Raw genomic sequence first — 25,866 nt, 5'->3', positions numbered from 1 at the left:
GTTGCTTACGATGGACTAAGAGTTTGTCACTCTGTCTCCTGTGCCTTTATCCAGACCCTTTACCACATAATACAACTCAGTTCAAAGAGCAAATTAAGCTTTTGAATGAGCTGAGTAGATGTCACTGAGCTCCTGTACATGTCAGATAACCAAGGAACAATGTTAATTTGTAGTTCCAAGGACAACAGATACAATTGCATGGTACTTCAGCTTCAGAAATACTCCTAATGTCAAGAGGGAACCAGACTAGAAAGAATATGTTTCTCATTTCACTGTTTGAGATTATAATTAAGAAATGAAGATATAAACATTTGGGAGTTTTAGGAAATACTCTGGGAAAAATATCCAAGTGAAATTTTTTCAACTTATTTTCTTGTTTAGTTTATTTCTTGTCCCCTCCCACACACTATAATTTGGTAATATGATACTTGCTTCTGGTAGGTGGTTACCGTTCTCCTGCGATCTTTAAGAAGGAACTTCAATATTTTAGAGCTCGGTTGTTATTGCAGCTTGTCACGTCAGGGTTTCTAGAGCAGGCTGGGTGCTGTGGTCCACATGTACTGCTGAGTACCTGTTTCACTATATTCCTGAAGAAGAAGAGGGACAAGTCACCAAGGAATCTTACCATCATCAAGAACCTGATACCGTATCATAGAATCATAGAATAGTTAGGGTTGGAAAGGACCTTAAGATCATCTAGTTCCAACCCCCCTGCTGTGGGCAGGGACACCTCACACTAAATCATATCACCCAAGGCCTCGTCCAACCTGGCCTTGAACACTGCCAGGGATGGAGCATTCACAACCTCCCTGGGCAGCCCATTCCAGTGCCTCACCACCCTAACAGGAAAGAATTTCCTTCTTATATCCAATCTAAACTTCCCCTGTTTAAGTTTTAACCCGTTACCCTTTGTCCTATCACTACAGTCTCTAATGAAGAGTCCCTCCCCAGCATACCTATAGGCCCTCTTCAGGTACTGGAAGGCTGCTATGAGGTCTTCATGCAGCCTTCTCTTCTCCAGGCTCAACAGCCCCAACTTTCTCAGCCTGTCTTCATACGGGAGGTGCTCCAGTCCCCTGATCATCCTTGTGGCCCTTCTTTGGACTTGTTCCAACAGTTCCATGTCCTTTTTATGTTGAGGACACCAGAACTGAGCACAATACTCCAAGTGAGGTCTCACAAGAGCAGAGTAAAGGGGCAGTATCACCTCCTTCGACCTGCCAGTCACGCTCCTTTTGATGCAGCCCAGGATACGGTTGGCTTTCTGGGCTGCAAGCGCACACTGCCGGCCCATGTTCATTTTCTCATCTACCAGCACCCCCAAGTCCTTCTCCACAAGCTGCTCTGAATCTCTTCTCTGCCCAACCTGTAGCTGTGCCTGGGATTGCTCCGACCCAGGTGCAGGACCTTGCAGTTGTCATGGTTAAACTTCATGAGGTTGGCATCAGCCCACCTCACAAGCGTGTCGAGGTCCCTCTGGATGGCATTCCTTCCCACCACAGCTTGGTGTCATCGGCAAACTTGCTGAGGGCGCACTCAATCCCACTGTCCATGTCAGCGACAAAGATGTTGAACAAGACCGGTCCCAACACCAATCCCTGAGGGATACCACTTGTTACTGGTCTCCAGCCAGACATTGAGCCATTGACCACAACTCTTTGCGTGCGGCCATCCAGCCGGTTCTTTATCCGCCAAGTGGTGCATCCATCAAATTGATGTCTCTCCAGTATCGTCATTCAAGTGAACAAATCCATGCTCTCAAAATAAGAAATTCAGTTGACCTTAATCTTTCTACTATGAGCTCTGCACTTCAGGAGAAACAGAGTATTCAGATTTGAAATAATTAATTCAGTATCAGTCCTCAAGCAGACACAGAGTTTCCCTGACTTAATTTCCTGTTGAATAAAACAACTTAAAATGCAAACAGAAAATCTATAAATAAGAACTGGAGAAAGAATCGCTTGAGGAGATGTGTATAAAATAGTGAAATGCCTTAATTATAGCTCAGCAATCTGAAATATATAGAACCTTATTTACAGTAATTCTGCTGCAAGGGTTCGCTTATTAACTACTCTAGTCACTTAATGGATAACAATGAATGATTATATACAGTACCAGTCAAGTAAAGCAATGTAATACGAAATAAGTGTTTTGTCAAATGGCCACTCATAGAATTTTGTTCTCTCAAATGGGAAATTACACTTACTGGAGTCAGGTGCTCTGAGCTAGTTGCCAAAAATCTGGATATGTCAAAAAACAAGCTCCTGGGAAACATACTTGTGGTAAACAAATAGGCAGTAGTGAGCTTTTTCCTACAAGAATATAATGTCTGGGCCACTTTACTAACTTCAGGCTTCTGATGTGGAGAAGCTGTACTGCGACAAAAGTCTCCACATGGAACTTTCATACAAACACTTCATTACATAATAGTCAGCTCTGTTCTTTATTACAGAATAGTCAGTGATAAAGCGAATGCAGCTTACAAAACAAATGCCCACTCTTAAGTTACACATCCCTGTTTTTGGTGGTCTTCTGCATTACGACTGCTTGTCTTACTGTATACTTCTTAAAGAGTATGCTGTCAAAACTATGTCCTTACTTTAAAGATTTTAATCTATATTTTTTTCTAACAAAAGAAGTTCCATTGGCATAAAAATAAATAACAGTAATGGTGACAAAAATACTTTATATTCTGGTGCTGCACAACAAACTATAGGAATAAATGGTTGCCAAATTATATTTTTTTTAAAATATGTACAATATTAATTACTTTCCTTGAAGGGGACACTGTTCATCTGCAACATTTCATCCAACAAGCTTTTTCCAGAAGCCATTATCAAGTTTCCCCTCCAATATGCTTTCCATATAGTCACTCTATTTCAATTACTGTCATATGGTGTGAATATGGTATGTATGGATATGTAGGCCAGTTGGGCAGTTTTCCAGTTAAAGACTCTTCATTTGTAAAGAGGAGGCAATCTTAAATACACAGTTTACAATGGTATTTTATCACAGAAACTAACAGATCTTACTAGCCTCTGATAGGAAGTGTCTATTGATAAGTTCCCACAGTTGCATCCTGTAGAAGGATTGTCTTCTTGTTAAGGCATGGGACAAAGGAGCCGTGAGGTCTAGGTTCTAATCAGGAGTTTCTTACAGTCTTCCTGTTTCACCAGGAACAGTCAGTTGATGTCAGGGGTGCTGATTCTCACCTTGCTAATATTTGAATAGCATTTATCCATTGGCAGAATTAAAGACTGCTTTTCAGGGAAAACTGAATTTCTTAACATTGTAGAGTGTTATGGTTAGCGTGTTTCCTATAGACACCTCTATAAATTAAAACATAGTTGTACTCCAGCTAAAGTCATTGTCCTATCCATTGAAAGTGAACTAGTTTCTGACAAAATTCAGAGCTACCATAAATTGTACCTACAGATTTTACTTTATTCACTGTTCTACAAGCAAAGCAAGCATTGATGTGGCTGTACTGTGGACGATAGAAGTCTTTATTATTTCAAATGCAGACTTAAAGCTCATTTAGGTTTTCAGTGATCTGGACTCCAGCCTTGTTTCTGGATGCCAAGGATCCCCAGTTGGTCATAGCATACAAGTTCCAAATGAGGAAAGAACTAGTGCATTCAGCCTGGCACAGGCAAAGCTGTCCTGTTGACTACAGTGAGATTATTCTCAGGAATAAGGCCTGCGAGCCTGGAACCCTCAAGATCAGCTACCAGAATCATATTTTATGGAGACTTGTGGTTACTGATTCTAAAAGTGATGTTTTTCTAGTACGAGAGAGATGGTGATTACAAGGCTGTGCTTGTAACCTGCATGCAAGAAATATATAAATGTAGCCTTATTTTGTTCGTGAATGCTTTACAGTTTTTCTAATTGAGAACTTGTTTTTCTTAATGTTTCTTTCTAAGGCTTAGGGTTTTAAAGGCTAGAGAGACTACTAGGTTGTCTAGTCTGACAAAACAAGATGTAAAATAAATTATTTGGCATAATGAACTCTTTGTTTAAAGCACGTATTCCAGAAACACATCTGATCTTGACTGAAACACCATGAATCAAAAGCCACAGTTTCTCTGGGAAGTTCCTCCGAGTGTTACCAATGCTCTCTGATTTACCAATGTCCTCTGATTGAAAGCAGCATATTGCATATCTATTAATTTGCTCAGTCTTAACTTTCAAATACTTGTAATTGTTCCTTGATTCATGATACACTTACCTGGTTTTCTCCCTTGGGCTAAATACAGAGCAAAGCTAGGATGAGAGTTTTCAAAGGAGGTTAGCTGGTTTCTGTGGCCATGGGAAAGAACAGTGTAGCTTTTCAACATTTAATGTATCTTGTCTAGTCTCTGTGTGGTCCACAATTTGGGGGTGAATTCATCCAGCATGCTATTTTTTGCTTGGGGAATAAAGGAAAAGCTAGTTCAGGCAAGGTTCCCTTCCAGAAAGAGTGTCTGTGGGACATATGCGTACCTCAGCACTGGGAGTCAAGTCAATTTCTTTTAGGAATTGGGTGTGATAAGGACATACGGTAGGTAGATCAGTAATAATTATCCAACTGTGTTCAGAATTCTAAGCAAAAAAATTAAAATAAAATAAACCCAAAATAAACCAAAATACTCTTAAGTGCATCTCAGGATCTTAAACTATAGTGTCCTTACCTGAAATTGGCCCAAAGTGAAAGCTAGCAAACTTCAGCACTGCAGCTGAATAAAATTACCTTTGGGCACAGTTTTAAAGGAGCTGTTTGAATTTCTGTTCACATATTATCTTTGTTTTCTGAAAATCCCCCAGTTGGTGCAAACAAATGGAACTTTAAAGGCTTTGCTGAAGTTTTGAATGTACAAATTAGTGAGTCCCTTTGAAATGTTTGACTATCTTTGAAGGAAACTTAAAAAAAATTAAAAATCTGGCATTTCAACCTTTCAGATATGTAATGAAGAGTTAAATGAAGAACTTTTTTCATGGTAGATCTAGAAAGCATTGCCATTAATCGCTAAGGAGGGCAGCATGAATTCTGATTTCTGTAGTTTTTATCTATGTTGCCACTACCTTTAAAAAATAATCCTACAGTAGGATGTTGTCCTGGGTTCAGCCGTAACAGTCATTTTTCTCCTTCCTAGTAGCTGGTGCAATGCTGTGTATTCAACTTTAGTCTGAGAACAATGCTGGTAACACACCGATATTTTTAGTTATTGCTAAGTAACCTTTACCCTTATCAAGGACTCCAGTCTGTCATGCTCTGCCAGTGAGGAGGGGCACAAGAAGCCGGGAGGAAACAGAGACAGGACACCTGACCCAAATTGGCCAAAGGGGTATTCCATACCCCAGCACATCATGCCCAGTATATAAATTGGGGGGAGTTACCGGAAAGGACCAGTTGTTGCTCAGGTCAGGCTGGGCATCAGTCGGCGGCTGGTGAGCGGTTGTATTCTCTCCCCATGTTATTCCCCTTATCATTATTATTATTGATGGTAGCAGTAGTGGGTTTGTGTTATACCTTCGTTACTGGACTGTTCTTATCTCAACCTGTGGGAATTACATTCTTTCAGTTCTCCTCCCCATCCCGCCAGGGACAGGGGGGAAATAAAAATGGGGGGAGTGAGCAAGCGGCTGCGTGGTTCTGTGTTACCAGCTGGATTTAAACCATGACAGATACATGTCAAATGTTTGTTTTAAGTGAATTCCTTTTTCTTTCCAATCCCTTGTGTCCTGCTTTTAAATGAACAGATCCAAAATTAATTCTTTCTGCTGTAATCAAGCACTTTGCATGCCTTATATAAGCATAAATTTTGAGGTAAAGAAAATGCAATTAATGTATTCTGAATGAGAGAATCTCAATTTATACCGTTTTCTCCCCCCAGATTATGCAAAAAATCAAAGAACAGGGCCATTCATGTGTATATTTTTAATGATGGGTCTCAAAATGACAAAGAAATTGAAGTGTTGGATCAGTCAACAGTTCAGACATTTAGACACAGTGGTTTGTAAATTCATCGCTGTGGTAACTCCACTGAAAAACTAGTTTATGTCAGAAACAAATTTATTGCAATAACCAATTCAGTCTCCAGTCTCACCTGTCTCTATCTCTCTCTGTTTCTTTTAATAACAGCTCTTAGTCTCTATTGTTCACTAATAAAAGTATTTTAAAAAGAAATAATACTTTAATCAAAATGCCTGTAGATGTTTGAATCAACTATCTCTGCGTATGTAATTGCTAACAATTTGTTCAACCCTTTTTAAAATTGCTATTAAATCTCATTCTCATTTTCGATATTAATAGAACAAGAATTCATTTTTAGTGTACCCTCAAAGCAGTAATGAGCATTGTTAACATGTAACAACAATGCCCAAGGGGAAGGTTTTCAAAGCTGGTCTAACCTTAAGGCTTTGCTATTGATGTAGTACAGAGTCATCAAGTCAAGAGCTGTTAGAGCTAGTCCATTTGGAGAGTTCAGCTGAATACTTCTGCTTAATATATCGGAAGAATTGTAAGTGGTTTAGGTGATGACCTAGGGAGGAGGGGAATTTTTGTTTAATAGCTTAAGAACAGGGGAGCAACATTAAAAAAATAACTATACCTCCTGCTCATTTAAAAGTGTATCATATTGTGCTTTAGTTCTGAGGATTTTGCTTCCATAGAGGTTTTCATAAAAGGTTAATGACAAAACATTAAAAAGGCATGCAATATTGCACATGGGCAGGGTAGCTGAAACTATTTATAGTCATTTAGTTATAAACTGTAATAGTCATTTAGTTATAAACAAACAATAGATGTTACTTTTTAATTGTTTTTTTTCAGAAGCCTGTTCTACCTTCTTACTAAATTTAGAATATTGCACTTATTTATCATGTATAGCAAAAATAAACTTGTCTAAAGCTGTAGTGCTTCATTGATTTCAAGTGAGTGCCTTGGTCACAATAAACCAGTCAAAACCGTATGGGTTGAAATTCTTGTATGAGTTGTAGTGCAGCAAAATGAACTTGAGTACTAGAATTTGAGGTTGAGCCTTTAGGTTAGAGATAGCAAGAATTCAGGAGTCTGTGTTTGGGGTACAAATTAAAAGGCTCAAGAACAGTGTATTACAGCAATGATACAGAGTAACATTTTAAATGGCACTTTTTGAGGTCTGTGTTTCATTACTGTGAAAAGTACAAGGGTGCATTTTAGGTGATGGTTTACTGTTTAAACTGCGTCAATTCATACACTGTCCTAGAATTTGAAACTCTGTTGGGAAAGCAGGGGTAGAAATGTTCTTTTGTTGGAGTTGAGTTTGTCTGTGAAATGAATACATAATTTGTTGTCATTTAGCTGTCTTGATTTCACAGCACTTGGTCACACCATTGCCCTTTCCTTGGGTATAATCTAAAGGTCGTCATGTCCTAAAACAACTAAATAAGAATAGACAAGTTCAGTAATGTCAAAACACAAACATATTGACAGTCTGAGAAATGTGCTGCATGTTGTATATTTCTGCCCATTTTTAGAAATAGAGGGGAAATGCAGGAACAATCTTGCTTGTTAAATAGGATTCAGACTCTTGCAAGTTCATAAGCTACATGGTTTTCATTTTAGAGCTGTGCCTGATTTTGCTTTTCATAGAATAGTTGGTTTCTGTTGCAAGAAGGGACTTTTTAAGAGGGTACTCTAACAAGGGGCTTCTCATAAGATTTTATTTGATGTTTGTTTATAACTCTCAAAATGAATTAAATAAGAGGTGATATGTTAAATCTGATAACAGGAGAACATAAGTTTTTACAAAGCATGAATGAAGGCTTTATAGCCTTAGACTCCTCCTTACAGTTTAATGCACACTATACTTTGTGCTTCACTCTCTTGAGGTGTATCTGTCCCTGAACTGAGTGCAAGGCAAACATTTGAAATTCCATATATTCCATTTATTACTTAAAAATGGCTTTCACCAGAGCTGTTGCATAGGGAAATTCATTCCCCTTGCTTATTTAGTCATCATCTACTTCGGATGCAGTGCCAAAAAGATGATTGATAACAATACTGTAAGGAAGAGCCATGACTTCCAACACGTTTCGCAGTGACCACTAAATGGGTGTTAGATGCTACACATTCTTAGACACCATGTTCTGCATATAGTCTAGTTCTTTTGTTTTACTCTTTGGACCTCAACAGAAGGTTGAGAACAATGTTTGAGGTAGAGATTTCTCTCTCTTCCCATTCTGTTTCCATTCCCAAGGATTCTGTTTGAAATGTCTTTCTCAAAGGCTCACAGAAATTTCTGGGAGGTTCAGTCCTCCACAGGTGGCCTCCTGTATGGCCTGTCAGTGATCTCCAGTTGGTTCAGGACTGCTACGTGTCCAAACTGGCTACGTTATTTTTACCTTTATGTGTGGACTAGGCATATTCTCTGATAGGTAATCTACGGTTTAGCAGCAGGCTTGAACCTTTCCTGCTCAGTGGTTATTTGACTTTCTTTTGTCTTTTTCCCATAATTGCCTGGATGTCTTTTGCCATTTTTTTTTTTTAATTAGGGAGCAAAATAAAAGAAAAAGCGTTTCCTAGATCTGTTGTGTCATTACCAAAGTCCGATTATGTTTGAGCTGTTCCCTAGACATGGATCCTATTTCTTAAACAACTATTGCCCTTCTGATGTATTAATTCATACGTGAATCTGGCTTGGTTTTCCTTGAACTGCCTGCTGCAGTTCTTCTCTGGTTGACACAGACCCTTGTTCCTTTCTCCCTGCTGGATTTAGTCTTTTGAAAGAATGAATGGATATGAACTTCAACTGATAAATACATACATTTGAATCTGTGACTGATTTGTGGCTGGATTGTTTTTGATGACTTTTATCTGTAGTTGATTTGCATCTATTGGCTCAGACTCGCTGGGGGTAACACATAGAATAAATGAATAAATAAATTTGAGGGAGAGGCAAGGACAAAACAGGTGAATGAATGGATGATGGGGAAAGAGAGGGAGACTAAACAGAAAGGGATAGATAAATGGTGATTAAGAAGTACAGAAAAATAAGGAACAAGCAGTGATCAAAGTAGAGAAAAGAAATAAAAAGGATTCAAAACTGAAAAGAATAGAAAAAGAGAAATAAGTAAGAACTTGGTGCCTGATTACACCTGAAAGAACAGAAATAGGTTACTTTTAATTATGTGAAAGGGCTAGGACTGTGCACCAGTGAAGGGAAGAGTTTGTACAGGGAGCCACGGGACAATGTTTGGGGTTGTCCAAGATCAGAGCAGTAGATCTTGCCCATTTGATCAAGTTAAGTGTATGCTACAGGGTTTATATACTCTGAACTCACATTAACAGTGTCTCTCTACCTTTTACACAGCTCCGTGTTGAATACAAATCCCCATTCTCCTCTTTAAAACTTGTTGGTTTGTATTAGCATTTCTTCGTGCCCTCCAGTCTGGTGCCTGACCTTTGTTCTTTTATCAGCATATGCAGTTAACTAAACAAACAGAAGCAAAGCAACTAGGCACCACTAACAAGACTCCTTGGACTAGTCATATTGAAGCCTCCTTGTTTTTTTCACATCCAGTACCATGTTCCTGCGTGTTATCCGGTCTCAGAAGCTCTGTTAGCACCTGCAGGCAGAGAGCACCATCATGCAGTGTTACACATTACACATGTACTGTACAGCACAAATAATATGTCGCATCGGTCTTTGAAACTGATATTGTGACCGGGGAGGTAAAGCCTTTTTTACTACATTACCTGCTTTCTCAGGCATCTGACTTCTGTTAGGCTTCACCTAAATTCCTCTGTTTGCAGAATAGCAGCAGTTGCTGCTTGTCCTGCCCACCGTATTTATTTTCTTCACTTTTTTTTTGCAGGTCAGGGGAGCTTCCAGGCACTGCCAGTTTGCCTGTTTTCTCTCTGCTTTTGACCTCTGTCAATTATACTCTTACTGTAGTGCTTTACTTTAAACAGATGACTGTGATTATAAGTATTCACATGCTAATACTGAAATACCTGTTCCACAGAAAGGGTTCTTAGTCTAATTGGAGCTTCTAGTTGCTAATGGACAGTACATTACCATCCATTTGTATGTATTTATATTGACTGTAGTGGTTCCCAGAACCCAACTGAAAGTGGACTCTCACAGTAAGTGCTAAACAAAATTTTGGCATTCCTGTCCTGAACAACTTACGGCCTGTACAAACAAGAAAAATATAACAAGTAAAATAAAGAAACATAAAGTGGTAGCACAGAGATCATCATATCAAACATTATGTGAATTTCACAGGGGTCAATGCGTATGATCAGTGGAGATGCTCTTAATGCTTAAGTAGTCTCAGGAAAAGCAAGATTGCCCAGTGGCTCACAGAAACCATGAAGATGATGTTTTGTTCCTTGTTTTGAATCCCTGGACACACAGGGAAGCTGGGACATTTCTCATGTTGACATTCTTGTTTTGAAATATACCAGCGTGCTCAATTAAAAGAATACCCATCAGAAGGAAAATATATTATCTGCAGCAGAAGAATTTCTGGGAAAATTATTTATTTACTGATGATGTCTCTCCTCTCTTCTCCCCCCCACCCCCGCATTTGTTGTTTGTTTTTACAGCAGTTGTATGCTGCCCAACTTGCTGCAATGCAAGTGTCTCCAGGAGGCAAGATACCTGGCATACCCCAGGGTAACCTTGGTGCTGCTGTATCCCCTACCAGCATCCACACAGACAAGAGCACAAACAGCCCTCCACCCAAAAGCAAGGTACTGTACGGGGCCCTGCAGCGCTGTGTTCCTCACAGTGAGGGTACTTGCATGTGTGTTTTTTTTCTCAAGGGTGTGTGTGTGCATGTCAGACACAGGCAGCTTTGTTCTCAGGATGGTTTCCTGAAATGGGAGGATGCCTGTAGTGCAGTTTTTCCAGTGGGAGAACCCCAGCACAGAAAAACCAAACAACCATTTATGAACAGTGACAGTAGCACACACCACCTCAGCTGAGAACCCATGGTTCCTTTGCAGTGTCCTAGCTATCACGCTGCTGTTTCTTCCATCTTCAGTAACGGGTGGCAGGCTGAGGTGATCATCTTCTTTTCTAGCACACAGCTGGCCTTTTCTCTCAGAACTCTAGACCGGAGTCAGGTTAGCAGTGTGTCAGTGAGAGATGGGAAGCAGTAGGACGTCTATCTCATTTGTGACCAGGTCCTCTCCTGGGGTTCAGTGGGAGTCTGTGGGGGAGCAAGTCTCCAAAGGAATGTCTGTTGTGTGATAGAACAAGGCTGGATTCTGTCCATCAAGTGATGGGCTCTGGTTAGCAATTTTGGTCATAGCTGGGCAATTAGGTCTGTACTCATTTAAGAGATCAAGCTAACAGCTTGTAGTTCAGCTGTATAATGCAACCAGTACACAAGTTATACATAGAAAAAAACACACAGAATATGTCTGGTAGCACATACTTTTCTCAGCTGTGGCATAAGCTGAGCTCACCAGAATAAGGTGAGCTCAGCTTATGCCACAGCTGAGCAAAAGCAATGGGTCAAGACTGAATGGCACATCTTAGGTGTTAAAAAACATGAGGGAACAATTTAGCTAAGGGATGAAGGGAAAAGGCAGTCCCATTTAGGTGACAGAGCTTGATAAAAATGTATCCTTTCTTTTTGTTAGTGTCCTCTAGCATGCTGTCCGTGTCCTTTATCACATCAGAAAAGATTCCTTGAGTTGACAGCAGTGTCTTGTTTTTACCCTAACAGTAAAACAGCACAGATTAAAAATAACCAGACAAATAAATAAAACCATTGTCAGCTCAGTGAGATGCATGTTCAAAGTACAGAATAAGTGGTGTGAAACTGGTAGCTGTTGTGCTAGAGCATCAAGTTCTGGGTCTACATTTTCTTTCTTCTCACTTCCTGACTTCCCAAAGTTTATTCTTGGCTTGGCCTCTTCTTTTATATAGTATGGAGCAATGAATCACAAAGCCATGCAGTGCTGAATGATAGTTTGGTTTTTTTTGGTTTTCTTTTTTGTTGATGGTTCGGGGTTTTTTTTCCCCCCAGAAAAAAGTCATGTCTGTGGTTAATAAGAGATTTTTGTGCATTTTACAAGGGTCTTTTTGTGTGTGGCTGGCAGCTTGCAAGATCCACTATACTTAAAATCCCAGTGTTTTTGGATCTCTGTGCGCAAGCAGAATGTCTGCTGAGATCTAAGGGGATACTGTATTTATTTTGTGGCGATCATGGAATTAGAAGGTCTGCCATATCTACTGGTAACATCAAGGATAACCATCTTACTGGCAACTGTCAGGATCAGCTCTATTCTCCTGTGTGTGTTACTGCTTTTTCATATTTGTAGGTGTTCCAATGCCTTTGGCTTGCAGATCTGTAGGACACAAACAAAACTTATTTGCAAATTGAAAAAAAAACAAAAACAAAAAAAAACAGGGAAAAAAAGTGGGCCAAAAGGAAAGGAAGGGGGCTCCAAAAGGCTGTAAAATTGTGCAGCGTGAGCCCTGTGATGCATGCTGTTTTCAATCTGCTGTGTGCCAGTTGGAGGCTCAGAGAGAGAGTGAGAGAAAGAGAAGGGGTAATGCTGAGAAATGATAGAGTGGCTGTGACCTCCAAGCTCAGCCTGGAAATCCAAGACATTGATTTCGCTTAGCATTCCTGCTGAGAAATCCGGCAGAGTTCAGTTGTAATAAAAGAACAAGATTCTGTTCTAATGGTAATGGCGTATGACAGACATACCACTTTGTCTGTCCTCAGCACCAGAGAGGAGAATTGGAGAAAGGTCATCTGACCTGCCTGTGCTGTTGTGCGAATGCTGTACTGAGCTTTGAACTCCAGCCTGGAAGCACAATTATTTATAATACTAAATGATAAAGAAACCTTTATACAGCCTACAGTAATTAGAATAAAGCTTATACAATAGTGCAGTGGCCTCGCTCAGAAAACACGCTGGCAAATCTATCACAGCGGCAGAAACTGAAGCTTAAATGTTGAAATGAAACACCTTCGTGTCTGTGTGGACCTTCCTTTCCTTTTTCAAAGCTTGTTTGTGTTCAGCAGCTCCAAAAGTTTGCTGTGTTTGCTGATTTTAATTTAATTTTTTTAACTGTTGTCAAGGAGTGTCTGTCTTGAGTTTCACAACCATTTTTTAGTTTTCTCTTTTTTGAATCCCCCAGCAGTAACTTGGTTCTTGAAGTTAGTGCGTGGTGGTCTTTCTCACTGCTACTGTACGTCAGACTTCCGCAGATGAACAGCTAATGTCTTGGACAATCTTTCAATAAATACTGTTTGCTAAATCTCTGTTTTCAGCCCACAGTTTACACTAGCGCAGCTTTGGTAATACACTCAAGTGTTTGGAGACAAGGAGACAGCCTTACCTGAGAGTGTGTCAAGCTACTGGCAAACATCTAGGTCACTTCTGAAAAGCTGTGTATTTTTCCTTATTGTATAGTGTTAAAGTTAGTGTGCTGCTCTTTGCAAGGATTCTTCAAAGTCGGCCTCAGCAGCAGATGGAACAACTGTTGGCTCTAGAAATGCTGAGAAGCATCAGGGGGAGTTTGCCAAGGATCATCCTTTAAATCTAGTAAGACTTGAACACATCCCTGAAACTCCTCTAAGACCTTGGCAACTCCTGTTTTGGCAAACCTTTTATCAGTGGCTCTCACCAGTGTTTGAACACTGTGCTGGGCAGACTACCCTGGCATCTTCTGTTGTCTTACTCGACTTTCAACAGATGTGACCTGGAATAGTCAAATTCACTTCCTGGGTTTCTGTACTGTAACTTTTAGGAAACCATGAAGTAGAGATGCCATTATGCTGTGCTGCACACATTCTGTCAAGTTTTGGTTAGGAAACTGAGCTGGTGTCGTACATTCTTCCAAGAAGAAGTCGGTGCCAGAAAAATTGATTTAAGAAACAGAGCTAGTGGAGCCTGTCCAAAAGAAAATGCGTGTGTCTTGCGGAAATGGATTTTAACACAGCTTCTTCTTGAGCAGTTTTAAAAACAGCCGGTATGCTAATCATACCATTCAAATTTACCAAGGCCTCCTCCACAACCCATTTGAAAGGCAACTATCTTTGAAGTTTGCCAAATTGTGCTGGATTTCCAAAGTCTGTCTTAAGCACATTTTACCTTTGATCGTGCAAAAGCTTGCATGCTGCTCTGTTGGGTGTTCAAGGTAGTTACATGCTCCCAAGTAAGTAGGAGAGAGCAGGCACAGGTGCAGATAAGAACTAGGCAGAATAACCTACCAGTCCATCTTGTGATTCAAGCCTCTTGCTTGGGCAGTGCCATGCAGGCGATTGAAAAAGCAGTGTTACAGAGAATACTTTTATCTGAACTGTGACCTATACTGTGCTACCAAGATTATCACCTGATAGCGACAGTCTTCGCTGACTTCAGATGAGGTGCATTACACTCTTGAATAAGGATGGCTACATTGCCCTCACTTGTAAACAGCCAGGGCCCTGTTCATCCTGCCTTTGTTCTTTTTGTGTAGTACTTATAAATATAGCATCTGGTGCCAGCTTGATGCAATATTCTAGCCCTTTCTATGTAGCCCTTCAAGTACAGTAATTCTGGAGTGAATTTTCAATGTAGCTTGTAAATGTACCTAAATGATTCCCCATATTTAATAGAGCGCAGTGCATTGTCTGTAGCATCTGCTGAAAAACAGGAGCAATTCAGTGTGAAATGTGACAGGAGAGGATTCCTGGGCACTTTTCTTTTAACCTTCTTATGACCTCAGCCGTAACCCTACTCACAGTTGTGTTTCCATCAATGGCAACAGCACGCAGATTGTCCAAATCAATTTTTTTTGTTCTTTTCAAATACTTCTGGCAGTGATACTACTATTTGCTCAGCAGTAGCACCTGGGAGTTGTGACAAGGAAAGAAAATGTGTTTCAGACAGGCCAGAAACAGCACTAAGAAGTTGGATATACACAATCAAATTCTCCTCAACTGCAATATCTAGATAAATATCAGTGAGAATCCTTAACCGAGTATGGTACCTTATTTCACGTTATTTGATCCTCTGATCACCAAAGTAAACATCGAATTGAAAGTTTCTCATATTGCCTATAGTCAGCAATAGAATCACCCTTGAACGACTTAAAGCTTGCCTCTCTGCCAGGACAGACTGACCTTAAAATGGCCAGAGACTCTCCAGGGGAAATCCTTCCATTTTTGAGAAATATCTGCTGATAATGCTACAGTTGCTGCCACATGCACCACCTGTGTCTTGCATCCTGTTTATAGTATACGAAGGGTAGAAAGAGGACCAACAGTGTGCTTGTTCTGTTCTCACCTAGGCAAGGCAAGCCTGGATATGAAACTACAACTGAGTCACTGTCGACTTCCTTTCAAAGTACATCTGATACCAGGGACAAAAGAAAGAAAAAGGGTCTTTGGAAATGGGAACTTTAATTCAGACACACCATGGGCTGTGTTATTAGGGAAAATAAGTAAACTATATACTATGGGGAGCTGATTGGGGATTTTCCTCTTCCAGTCAAAACTGATGATGGGACTATACTTCCCAGTTTCACTAGGAAAACTTTCTTGACTCAGGATAAAAATCATAGAATCACAGAATAGTTAGTGTTGGTGAGACCTCACCTGGAGTATTGTGTGCAGTTCTGGTGTCCTCAACATAAAAAGGACATGGAACTGTTGGAACAAGTCCAGAGGAGGGCCACGAGGATGATCAGGGGACTGGAGCATCTCCCGTACGAAGACAGGCTGAGGAAGTTGGGGCAGTTCAGCCTGGAGAAGAGAAGGCTGCGTGGAGACCACATAGCAGCCTTCCAGTATCTGAAGGGGGCCTATAGGAATGCTGGGGAGGGACTCTTCATTAGAGACTGTAGTGACAGGACAAGGGGTAACGGGTTAAAACTTAAACAGGGGAAGTTTAGATTGGATATAAGGAGGAAATTCTTTCCTGTTAGGGTGGTGAGGCACTGGAATGGGTTGCCCAGGGAAGTTGTGAATGCTTCATCCCTGGCAGTGTTCAAGACCAGGTTGGACAAGGTCTTGGGTGATGTGGTTTAGTGTGAGGTGTCCCTGCCCATGGCAGGGGGGCTTGGAACTAGATGATCTTAAGGTCCTTTCCAACCCTAACTATTCTATGATTCTATGATTTTTATCCTGCATGATAAAAAAAAAAGAAAAAAAGATATGGAAAAGCATCTGAAGGGAAGGAGAAAGAAAAAGTCTCTAAAATGGCCTGGTAATAAGAAAATCCACCTAGATGATATTTCTCATTCTACTGCAGGCAAATTATTGACTTGAGCTTCATTGTAGGTGACTACCCTAAGCCACCCTGTTAGCTTGCATATATTTGTTTCCATTTCCCTCAGTTTTCTCTGTTGTATGATAGCTCAGAATGTAATGCTGGTGGGGTCTTGGGGAAAACATTAATCTTCACTGTGTACATAGCTGCATCAGGTTGCTTATCACATCAAGCAATGAGTATCAGAGAAGCCTAGCTGGTAAGTGGAGATATAGTTTCCTTGTACCTCAGAGCTGCCGTTTTCTTTAACATGTTAAAGGAAAGTATTTATTTTCAGCTGTAAAGATGATTAGATGCATTGCTATGCAAATGCAGAAAGATACTGGTGTATCCCGCTTCATAGCACTTTTTATTCAGTAATACCAAATATTTTTTGAAACATGAGCTAATTGTTCTGCACAGCACTGGAAAGTATTTCAGGTATAAAAAGGACAGCTGTCTGATAAAGAAGACTGATCATGGCTGTATACAGGTGATCAAAGGGCAGGACTGGTTGTGTTTGCCATTTTTTTTTCCTGAAGGATAGAGAAGAAGAACCTATCTGAAACCAACCCACTGCACATGTTAGGCCCCATATATTAATGGCAGTTACTGTCCTCTTTTGGTTGAAGAGGTCAGCAGATGCTGAACATCTATCCAAGCAGCAGAAAATTAAGGCATCCTTATTTTTATTAAGGAGAGTACTTTGGTATTTAGAGTGAAGAACGAGAGTTCTTATTAAGATAATGTAAGATGCATAATCCCTGTTAGAACATCAAGGCAATGTTTACAGAAAGTTTGTCTCCAAGATTTGCAAGGCTCTTTTATGTTGGAGAATTTCCAAGCTGGACACAATTCTTTATATGCCACTGATATAAAAAAAAAAAAAAAAAAAAGCAAAAAAAAGTCTTGTAAATTAATCTATTAAACTCTTCAGCATCATAGTAATGCTTATCACTAGAATATAATTAAATTCAAAACATTTTTCAGTGCTTGCATTTCCCAATCCCCTTGTCAGTGCATCAGACAGGTTAGAAATGGCTGTAAGATAATTAAGGAAAAGTTTACAGATGTATATAGGGATAAAATCCCTGTATGGATGCAGGGATAGTCTAGTGTGAGGCCTCCCTGCCCATGGCAGAGGGGTTGGAAACTAGATGATCTTAAGGTACTTTCCAACCCGAACCATTCTATGAGTGTATAGGAAGTATAAAAAAAATCGAGACCTCATCTGCCTTATCTCTGCTATGCGACTTGGTGCTATGCCACTTCTTTAGTATCCCTGTCCATTCTTAATGGAGACCCTGTAGCTAATTATAACTGTACTTGGAAGCGTTTTTCCTTTGCTGCTCATGCTTTTAATCGCAAGCAGTAAAATATGGAGTTGGTGACACAACCTTTGAAACTATTTTCCTATCTCTTACTCTTCTTCCTATGTATGACATCCAGGCATATAAACGGTGACTTTTTAAACAATTTTCTAGAGCTCAGTAGAACTAGAAATAGAGAATATTTTTCAAACAATAAAAACAGTGTTAATATATCTAAAAAGCAGCAGCAGTAGGGACTTGCACAGCATTCTGCCTGTCTCCCACCCCTCCCTCCTTTCTAAAAAGGAATTAGATACATGGAGGGGCTCCTAGGGTGCATTTTCACATTAACTCTCCACAGTTCTGTTTCCTGATACCATGTCTCTCTGACAGGAACCTGCCTCTCAAGCAGAGTTTCCAGGAAGTCTGTCCTTGTCAGGCTCAGTCGGCATGTTTTAGAATGAAAACTCAGAAGAAAACATAACAAAAAGAGAGGGAGGAGGGGAAACTCTCGGAAACCTGTGATTACAAAACAAAAGTGAGATATGTTTAAGCAAGACCACTGCATTTCTGAAAGAGAGGTCTTCAGAGATCAGGGAATAACGGAGACATAAAGCAAAGTGGTAATGACAAACATAGTGTATTCTTCTTAGTAGTTCTCTACTGTTCCTTAGTGCTAGTACCTTCCTTACGTGGTATGACTAAATCGAATAACCATGTTTTCCTAAGTGACAAACTTGGTGACATGGGCAGCAGGCAGTAATTTTCATTCTTTCTAGGTAAATGATCCACAGCATTGGCTTTAGGCTGATAGACCAAGTTATTACACCAGGCACTCTTAATTTCAGGAGGTAGCTACTAAAGCCAGGTCCAGTTACAGAATTCCTCAGTATTCAGGTATGCTGGCCCCTGACATTTTGTTTCTGCTCTACATCTTACTCTGTTACTTAGAAATGCCTATGCATTGACCATTGCAGAAGATTTTTTGACAAAACTGCCCATGTAGTGTCACTTGGAAAAAAAGCTTTAATGAGAAGGAGCGGCATTTTGGAAGAAGGAAATGGAAGAGTCCCAAGCAAGAAAAAATGTGTCACAAAGTCAAGGTTTTTTAGTGACACTGAGATAGCTGTTGAGCTGATGTTGCAAATTGGTCACACAGTCATAAGAAGAGCAGTAAAGGGACTTTAGGAGAACATGGAATCTGGAGCTGCATAATGAAACAGTGAAAAATTAGATGTTCCTTGTTGCAGGGTTTGGTTTTGTTGTTTTGGGGGTTTCTTTGATCCTCCTCACTTTTGGTTGGGCTTGTTTGTGAGGGGAGTTGGAAAACACTTAGGAGAGGGTCTTTCTGCTGAGGAAGGGGAAAAAGCCATGAGGAGAAATACATAACATTCTTTACTGAGGGCTTCCGTGTATCACAGTACTGCAAAGATGGACTAATATGAGCTCTAAGTTAAATAAAGATAACAAACCACCCAGTTGTACCAGTATAAGTTTAATTTCTAGTTTCCTTCATAATATAAAATTTCTCTAAAATAAGGTCATGCTTTATTCCAGGGATATAGTTTTTAGACTCAGAGCTGTTTGCCTCTCTATATCAAGGAATGTGTTTATTCCAGGAGCTTGTGCAAAATAATAGTGTTGTAGTGACGTACCTATTCTAGGCATTAGGAGTCAGCTTGAAATGGAGCAGAGGACTCTCATTCTATTGCGTATTTCCAGAAAGGAGACAGGTAATTCAGGTATTAAATGTTCCCTTTTGCAGCTTCATCTGAAGTGTTTGGGCATTTTGTGGCATGTGTTAATAATCAAAAGTAAAGTGCATAGGCTGCGTTGGCAGGGCTGTATACTAGACAGCAACGGAGCCATCTTTTACCAAATGTAGAACTTCAACATAGAAAGTAAATTTCTGAGGTGATTGAATCAAATTCTAATGCGATTAGTCTAGCGGCTTCCAGAAACTGCTTGCTTTGTCTGCAGCAGTGTGGTTTGCTTCCACATTACATGCTAGATTTGAAATTAGCTCCTCTTGACACATTCAGGCAGAATGCAGTTCAAACTAAGCATCAAAGAAATATATTTTGCAGTAAGTATTCCTGTTCCCATAGCTGAATCATTATCATTTAACAAGGGAGCTCTACAAATTTTTTAATCTGAATCATTTTATTCTGTAATCCCTGGTAGCTGTGGATAGCTGGAGAGGAGCAACATGTAAGCAGCAGAATGGAGAATAAATCTATTTTATTTTCAAATTCAAAGAGACGGTTTCTTGTAGGTTAGTATTAACTCCAGAGTTATATGAAGTCTTTGGCAAATAAGTCAATATTCTCAGAACTGCACATATGTTGTGCAGAATGCAGTTTAAATTGTTTAGTGTAAAATGAACTGGTGCAAAAAAGGGTTTCAGAGAAATTATGTGGAATTCATCGTTTCACACGCTTTTTTCAAAGCAGCGTGACTACATCTTGTGATTTTATAATGGATAGCTTCCTTAAAGTCCCAGATCCTAGAGTCATGTGACTATGGGAGAATCTTATTTAAACAAAAAGCTTCAGGCTGTCATGGCTGGAGCTTACAGATTGATATAAATGTATCTCAAAGGTTTAGAAAACAGGTAACAAAATGAACCTGTGAGGTACTGTTTTAATTAAGCGGGATTAATTTTCAGTCTCAAGTCACAGTAAGACTTCGTGTTGGCAATTCTGCTACAGCATAAATATTTCTCAGCAAAATTGGACTTTTCACTATAATGTATCCGTAAAAGTACTTCAGTTGTATCCAGAGAGAACAGTCAAGAGCATCCCAAGAACAGCAGAGGCAGGCAAACTAACAGAACAAACCATTTTGGTTTTTCATGTAATTCAACAGGGTTTAGTATATGAAACCAATTAAAAATTTTGATCTTGATCATGTGCCTTTATCCACTAATACTGACAGACTGAATTAAAATGTGTACTTTTAGTGCTAATGAATGATTTTAGTTTCTGTTTGCTTCATTTCAGTTTGTACATTTTTCCTTGCTGCTTTTAAAGGAAAGATAAGCTAATGCCATGACTAGTATCTGGGGGAGGGGGAGAAATATTAGGAAAAAAGTCTTTGATAAAAAGATTGCTCAGTATCTTGGCATGTGGAGTGCATGGAGGGGAAGACTCCCATTCTCTAATGGGAACACTGGAGAGGAGGCTTTTCGATTTCCAATCATGATGTTACTGAAAGGATATAACTTTGAGTATTTCATGAGTTACTGGTGTTTCTTAAACTTTTTTGAGTGAATGTGCCAGCACCTGCTTGTAGATTTAAAATAGGTGGTCATTTCAGACAGCTATGTGTGTATGGAGATGTAGCACATGGGTTCGTCCAGGCTTTCAGCTTACATGCCAGGCAGTGACATGTCACATCATGAATCAGCCACATCGTGTTACGTGATTTCAAGCTAACAGAATACAACAGGAGTTACATAGTGACAAGCACAACCCAACATGACATATCCATGGGAAAACTGGCACAAAAAGCTTCTTAAATTTGGGTTTCAGGGGTACATTTATTCGTCTCCAGAATGCTTCAGAGAAAACTACGAAGTAGTGTACTGGAAAAGGGAGCAATGTAGTGACAGAATTACTAAAGCAACTTTAATTCAGTGTACAATTAGGAAGAAAATATAAGTATATAACAAACTGGAGAGTGTTTTTGTTGTGTTGGGTTCTTGTGAATTTCTTCCCAAAGGTAGCTGTCTCAGGGCTTTAGTCATTCCAGATCAATGATTATTTTTATCTTGAGCCATGCTAAGAACTGTATGGGCTTCAGGTTACAGCTGTAAATTAACATATTTTGAATTTAGCAGTTGGTTGCCTCAATAAATTTTGAGTCCTTCTAGTCTAAATTCTGTTGGGTTTTCTGCTTTGCTTGCAGATCAGAATGACTCCTTTTGTGCCCATTTCCAATACTCTTAGTCTTCTCTGAAGTTATTTTCTTTCCCTTTCTGGATACTCCTATCCTAGTTTCTGATGCCCACTGAAAATAGAATCTGCAATTAAAACTCTAGGAAGTATTCATTCATCTCTGTTTGCTTATTATTCATCATATTTGTGTGAATAGCCTGTGCTTTCAACATCTGCTATAAAAGGCACAGACCTAATTTGGGGTCAGGGAAATTCAGCACATACATTTGGCTGGGAAATGCATGTCAAGTAGCATTTTATTCATGATATTGGAAGTAAAAATGGTGTCACATGACTTTTGCCCATTACATTTCCTATCTGGATTTACAGTTTGTAATTTCAAAGCCTTAGAAATACCAATTTCTTTACACTAAATGAGTCCTTCCAGTAATCTGCAGCTTATAGGCAGAATGATGTGGTGGTGTAACAGATGAGAAAATCACTACTGTACCAAACAACTAGAGTTTATTGGGGCTAGTGGGTGAGGAAAACAACGGCCGCATCATTTTGGCTAGCCTAATGATGAGCAGAAAGAACAGATATTCCAAGACCTGAAGAGCAAAACAAACGGAATAGATACTTTCTCTTCTGCGTTCATTTTAAAATGAGCAAGGTGCTCCAAGAGTGCCAGAAGTTTCATTTTTGAAGTCTCACAATATTTGGAAATGTAGAGTACCTCTTTCCAAGGGATCCCCTGGTGTCCATTAAAGTGTGGGTAAGCACTGGAGTCTTCTCCTGAGGGGAAAGGCTTAGAGCGTGACCCCCCACACACCCTATTGTCCTTTTACACAAATGATATGGGACATTTGAGGACTTCATCAAACTTGATGGAGGCTGGCCAGTGCCTCAAAATGTCCATAGAGATGAAGATTGCCAAACATACATAGATACATCCACATAGATCTCGTGGACACTCACATACATGCACATACAGAGACTAATTTTGAGGCTGAAACAATCTCACATTTTGACAACTCTCATGGGTTTTACTGGCATGACATTTTAAATTTCAAATGATGCAGTATGTCTTGCTGCTGCTTTTCCTGCTCTGTTGTTCTTCACCCCCAAATGATTACAGTTCAGTGCTGGGTGGAAGGATTCCCATGATAGTATCATTTGGGACTCACTTTGTAAATTGCTCTGGGCTCAAACAGAGCAAAATAATGATATATAAATACATGTTATTACTGGAGAAGCGATAAAATTATCTTGTGCTTACCAAGTATCCCAGTGTCTTGTCTTGATCATAATTAACTGGTGACATACATGTTGAGTCAGTGCTCTAGGATTTGTGCCCAGAATAAGTCACAAAAACATAGCAGGTTTAGTATGGGAGAAAAGGATGAAGGGAGCTTTTTTTCCCCTCCCATTTTTCCTTCTGGATGAGATATAAAAACTGCCCAGAGCTGGCCTGTTCAGAAATAGCGAATAAGCCTCTTGGAATTTTTTTTAAGATGTCAACTTCTCTCTCCTATACTTCTGTGAAGACAAAGAATATCTTAACATCTGTATTGGAGTCATCATTAAAATAAAAGGAGATCTGTAGACATCAGCTATAAATCATCAAGAAATAGCTTATGGGTAACCTCTGACACAATTGAACCTACTTGAAATGAGCTAGGGCTGGATTCATTGCCTTCAGTGAAGCTAGTAGGTGGACTAAAGGTCTCCTCTCTCTCTCCTTCTCTCTTTCCATCTCTTACAGTGTTAGTTTCTGGGAAGTGAATGTGTTCTGGCTGAGTGATGGAAATGCATTTGGATGTGTTCTTAAATAGACATTTGTTTTATGTCTGAAAAGAATAGGCCAATCTTAACACTGTGATGCTGGGACTATTTGAAAGGTATTTTTAAGGCAGTTGTCTTCTTTCAGCTTTACAAAAACTGTTTTAACCAATTGTTTAGGCTTGAGGAACACCATGGAATATCTATTGTGTGTGGATGCGTGCATGTTCTACAGAATTAACAGAAAAATGGTAGACAAAAATCTGCCTAATTTTGCATAATAGATTTTTGGCATTCTTGTGATCTGACTTCAAATTCATGCTGAGTTTCTACAGTATAACACAAATACTAGTTGCAGTTGTTAATTTTAATTTCTAAGATGCTAGGTTTTAAAAGGAGCTGAAAGTGTTCAGCATCTCATGGGGACAAACTATGAGCCTTGCTAATGAATCCAGCAATTAGTGGTTCATTGTGCCTGCCAGCAATTTGGCCCCGATAGCGGTCCTGATGGTGATTTCATTTTTGCTGGTGTGAATCAGGAATAAGATCTGAAGTCTGTTCACCAAGGGGGGCTGAATACATCTTCAACGCTGTTCTGCTTGTAATCTGCATTCAGTACTGACAGCAACAAATTTAAAAAAAAGGAACTACAATATATTTTGATTTTAATTATGATTATTATGGTTGATTAATATGTTCATTGGGATAATTATATAATATCAGTAGTACTTATTAACTTAAAGGGTTGTAAACGGTGGTGTCCCCATGCAGTTAGATAAACATATATATGTTGTATGCCCAGTGTGCTTAGAAGAAACCCTTTTCATAGTTGAAAGGATGTATTTTCTCCAATTTTGTAAGTAGAGATTTGAGACAAGAGAGGTGGCCCTTTACTTTCTGCAACCATTTGCATTTGTGCAAAAAAATAAAGTTTCTATTTGATAATATTTCATGTTAACTTTGCGAAGATGTCGGTGACCGTGGGCAGAAGATTGGAGAATAAGTGACTCATTCAAGTTCACAGAGGAAGTTTGTTGAAAAGTCAGGAACTGAACAGAAGTCTCTTTGACATGACCCAAGGAATCCACAACAAAAAAAGGCATGACTGTGGCTTAGGAAAAGGAACAGCCCTTCCCAACAGGTGTGCTTGCAAGCAGTTAACCCCCTGTATGTGATTATGGATAAATATGTAATAAATTCTTCTCCTATGAGTGCAGTACTCAGTGATGTAGCATGTATCTGCTTTGAACATTCCCTACAGTACGTTAAACTCCCTCCAGTTTATGGAACTGCTGATTAGATTTCATCTTACTGCTAAAAGGAGGTGAAACGAAAAAAATATCCAGCAAGACAAGAGTTGCGAAATCATTTTCATTTTAGTGATCTGGGGTGTTGTTAACAGCATGCAAGCATTAAAGACAGATGAGTTTTGTGTTTCCCTTTGGAAAGCTATTAATTGGAAAAACAAATTGTCAAGCAGGTCATATCTACAGTTACAAAATATATTTTGACATTTTTCTTACAGTTGTGTGTATCTATGAATAAAACCAGTACACGTTATCTTTGCACTTTTTATTTGTAGCGCTGCATGCATTTCTGCCTCTCTTAGTGAAAAATTTACCTAGACTACATAGATACCCAAAGTCAGAGAAAGCACAGGTGTTTTTTGAAAAGGAATTTCTTAGCCCACTGCCAGGTGTCCAAGCTGTTTGAAATCCCTTTTCTTTCAAGCTCTTCTGACTTGTTTCTTCTAAAGTTTTCAACAGCTGGGTTTTTTTGGTTTGGTTTTGTTTTGTTTTTTTTGTTCCCCCTGAATCTTAGAATCCATGCAGCATCTTTGCTTCTCCTGCCTGACCGCAGCAGGAGGAGCGGTCTGTTGCTAATTTGTTTTGATATGGTACGCTTTGGTCTGTATTCTTTTTGAAATTAATTCCTTTTGCAGGTGTGGGGTTAGAGGTGGTGGTGTGCTCCCAGCGAAGGTGTCATCCACCACAGAGAGGAGGTGGGAGGCTTTGATCAGTGTGGCTTCTGTTTTCTTGTTGTTCATTTAAAATGTACCAGTTTATAATGCTGTTTGGCTTTGCAGGTCCTTGTTTTATTTCCTTCCAAGTCCTTCCTCGTCCTTTCAGGTTTTGTTGTTTTCATTGCTGTTCATTCTGCTAAACATTTACTGGGGATTATTTGTTGGAAGGTAGCAACTCCAAGTTCAATTTAGGCAGCAAACAATATCCAGTCTGATGGCTATTTCCATATTTTAAACAGTCTTGTTATGGGTGGGAGAGTGCATTATTAAGAACATGCTGCCTCATGTTTAGACTTCAGGGTTTTATTTGAACGGAATTACGTAGCAAGGATTTAAAAAAAAAACCACAATAATCTAACCAAGACCCAAGCTACAAGGCATCATGCTTCGGCACACAGGCCACTCCAGTTTCTACTGAGCACAAGTTCAGGAATACATGAGACAGATCAAACAACTATCTGCTTTTTCTTGCAAGTTCTTTCAAAGCAGATGGACATTTTAGGAGGCTCAGTTCAAAACAAGCCCAAACTGTTGGTCTGACTAAGAGTGGCAATTGCTCTAGTTTTCCTTATGACTCAGCTGTTTACTCTCTGTGTGAGATTAGGCAAATCATTTAGTCACTTTGTGCTTTATTCTTCCCATTTG

General features: G+C 39.5%; 1 protein-coding gene across 23 annotated transcripts in view; it reads left to right on the top strand.

Annotated features, from left to right (window-relative positions):
- SOX5 (SRY-box transcription factor 5) overlaps window positions 1–25,866 on the top strand; it is a 645,963-nt gene that overhangs the window by 575,760 nt on the left and 44,337 nt on the right. For 21 of the 23 annotated variants that reach the window (XM_061444585.1, XM_061444584.1, XM_061444586.1 and 18 more), the window contains one exon: window positions 10,577–10,723. The exons of the other annotated variants lie outside the window; for them this stretch is intronic. In XM_061444585.1, coding sequence (XP_061300569.1) covers window positions 10,577–10,723 — 147 coding nt within the window. The remainder of the gene's footprint in view (window positions 1–10,576; window positions 10,724–25,866) is intronic. 23 annotated transcript variants of the gene reach the window in all.

Source organism: Pezoporus flaviventris, unplaced genomic scaffold (assembly GCF_033815535.1).
Source record: "Pezoporus flaviventris isolate CSIRO_AGI_PZ_B2104156 unplaced genomic scaffold, CSIRO_AGI_Pfla_v1 ptg000002l, whole genome shotgun sequence".
NCBI lineage: Eukaryota > Metazoa > Chordata > Aves > Psittaciformes > Psittacidae > Pezoporus > Pezoporus flaviventris.
Note: the sequence above shows the minus strand (reverse complement) of the source record. Positions and strands in the feature narration are given on the sequence as shown.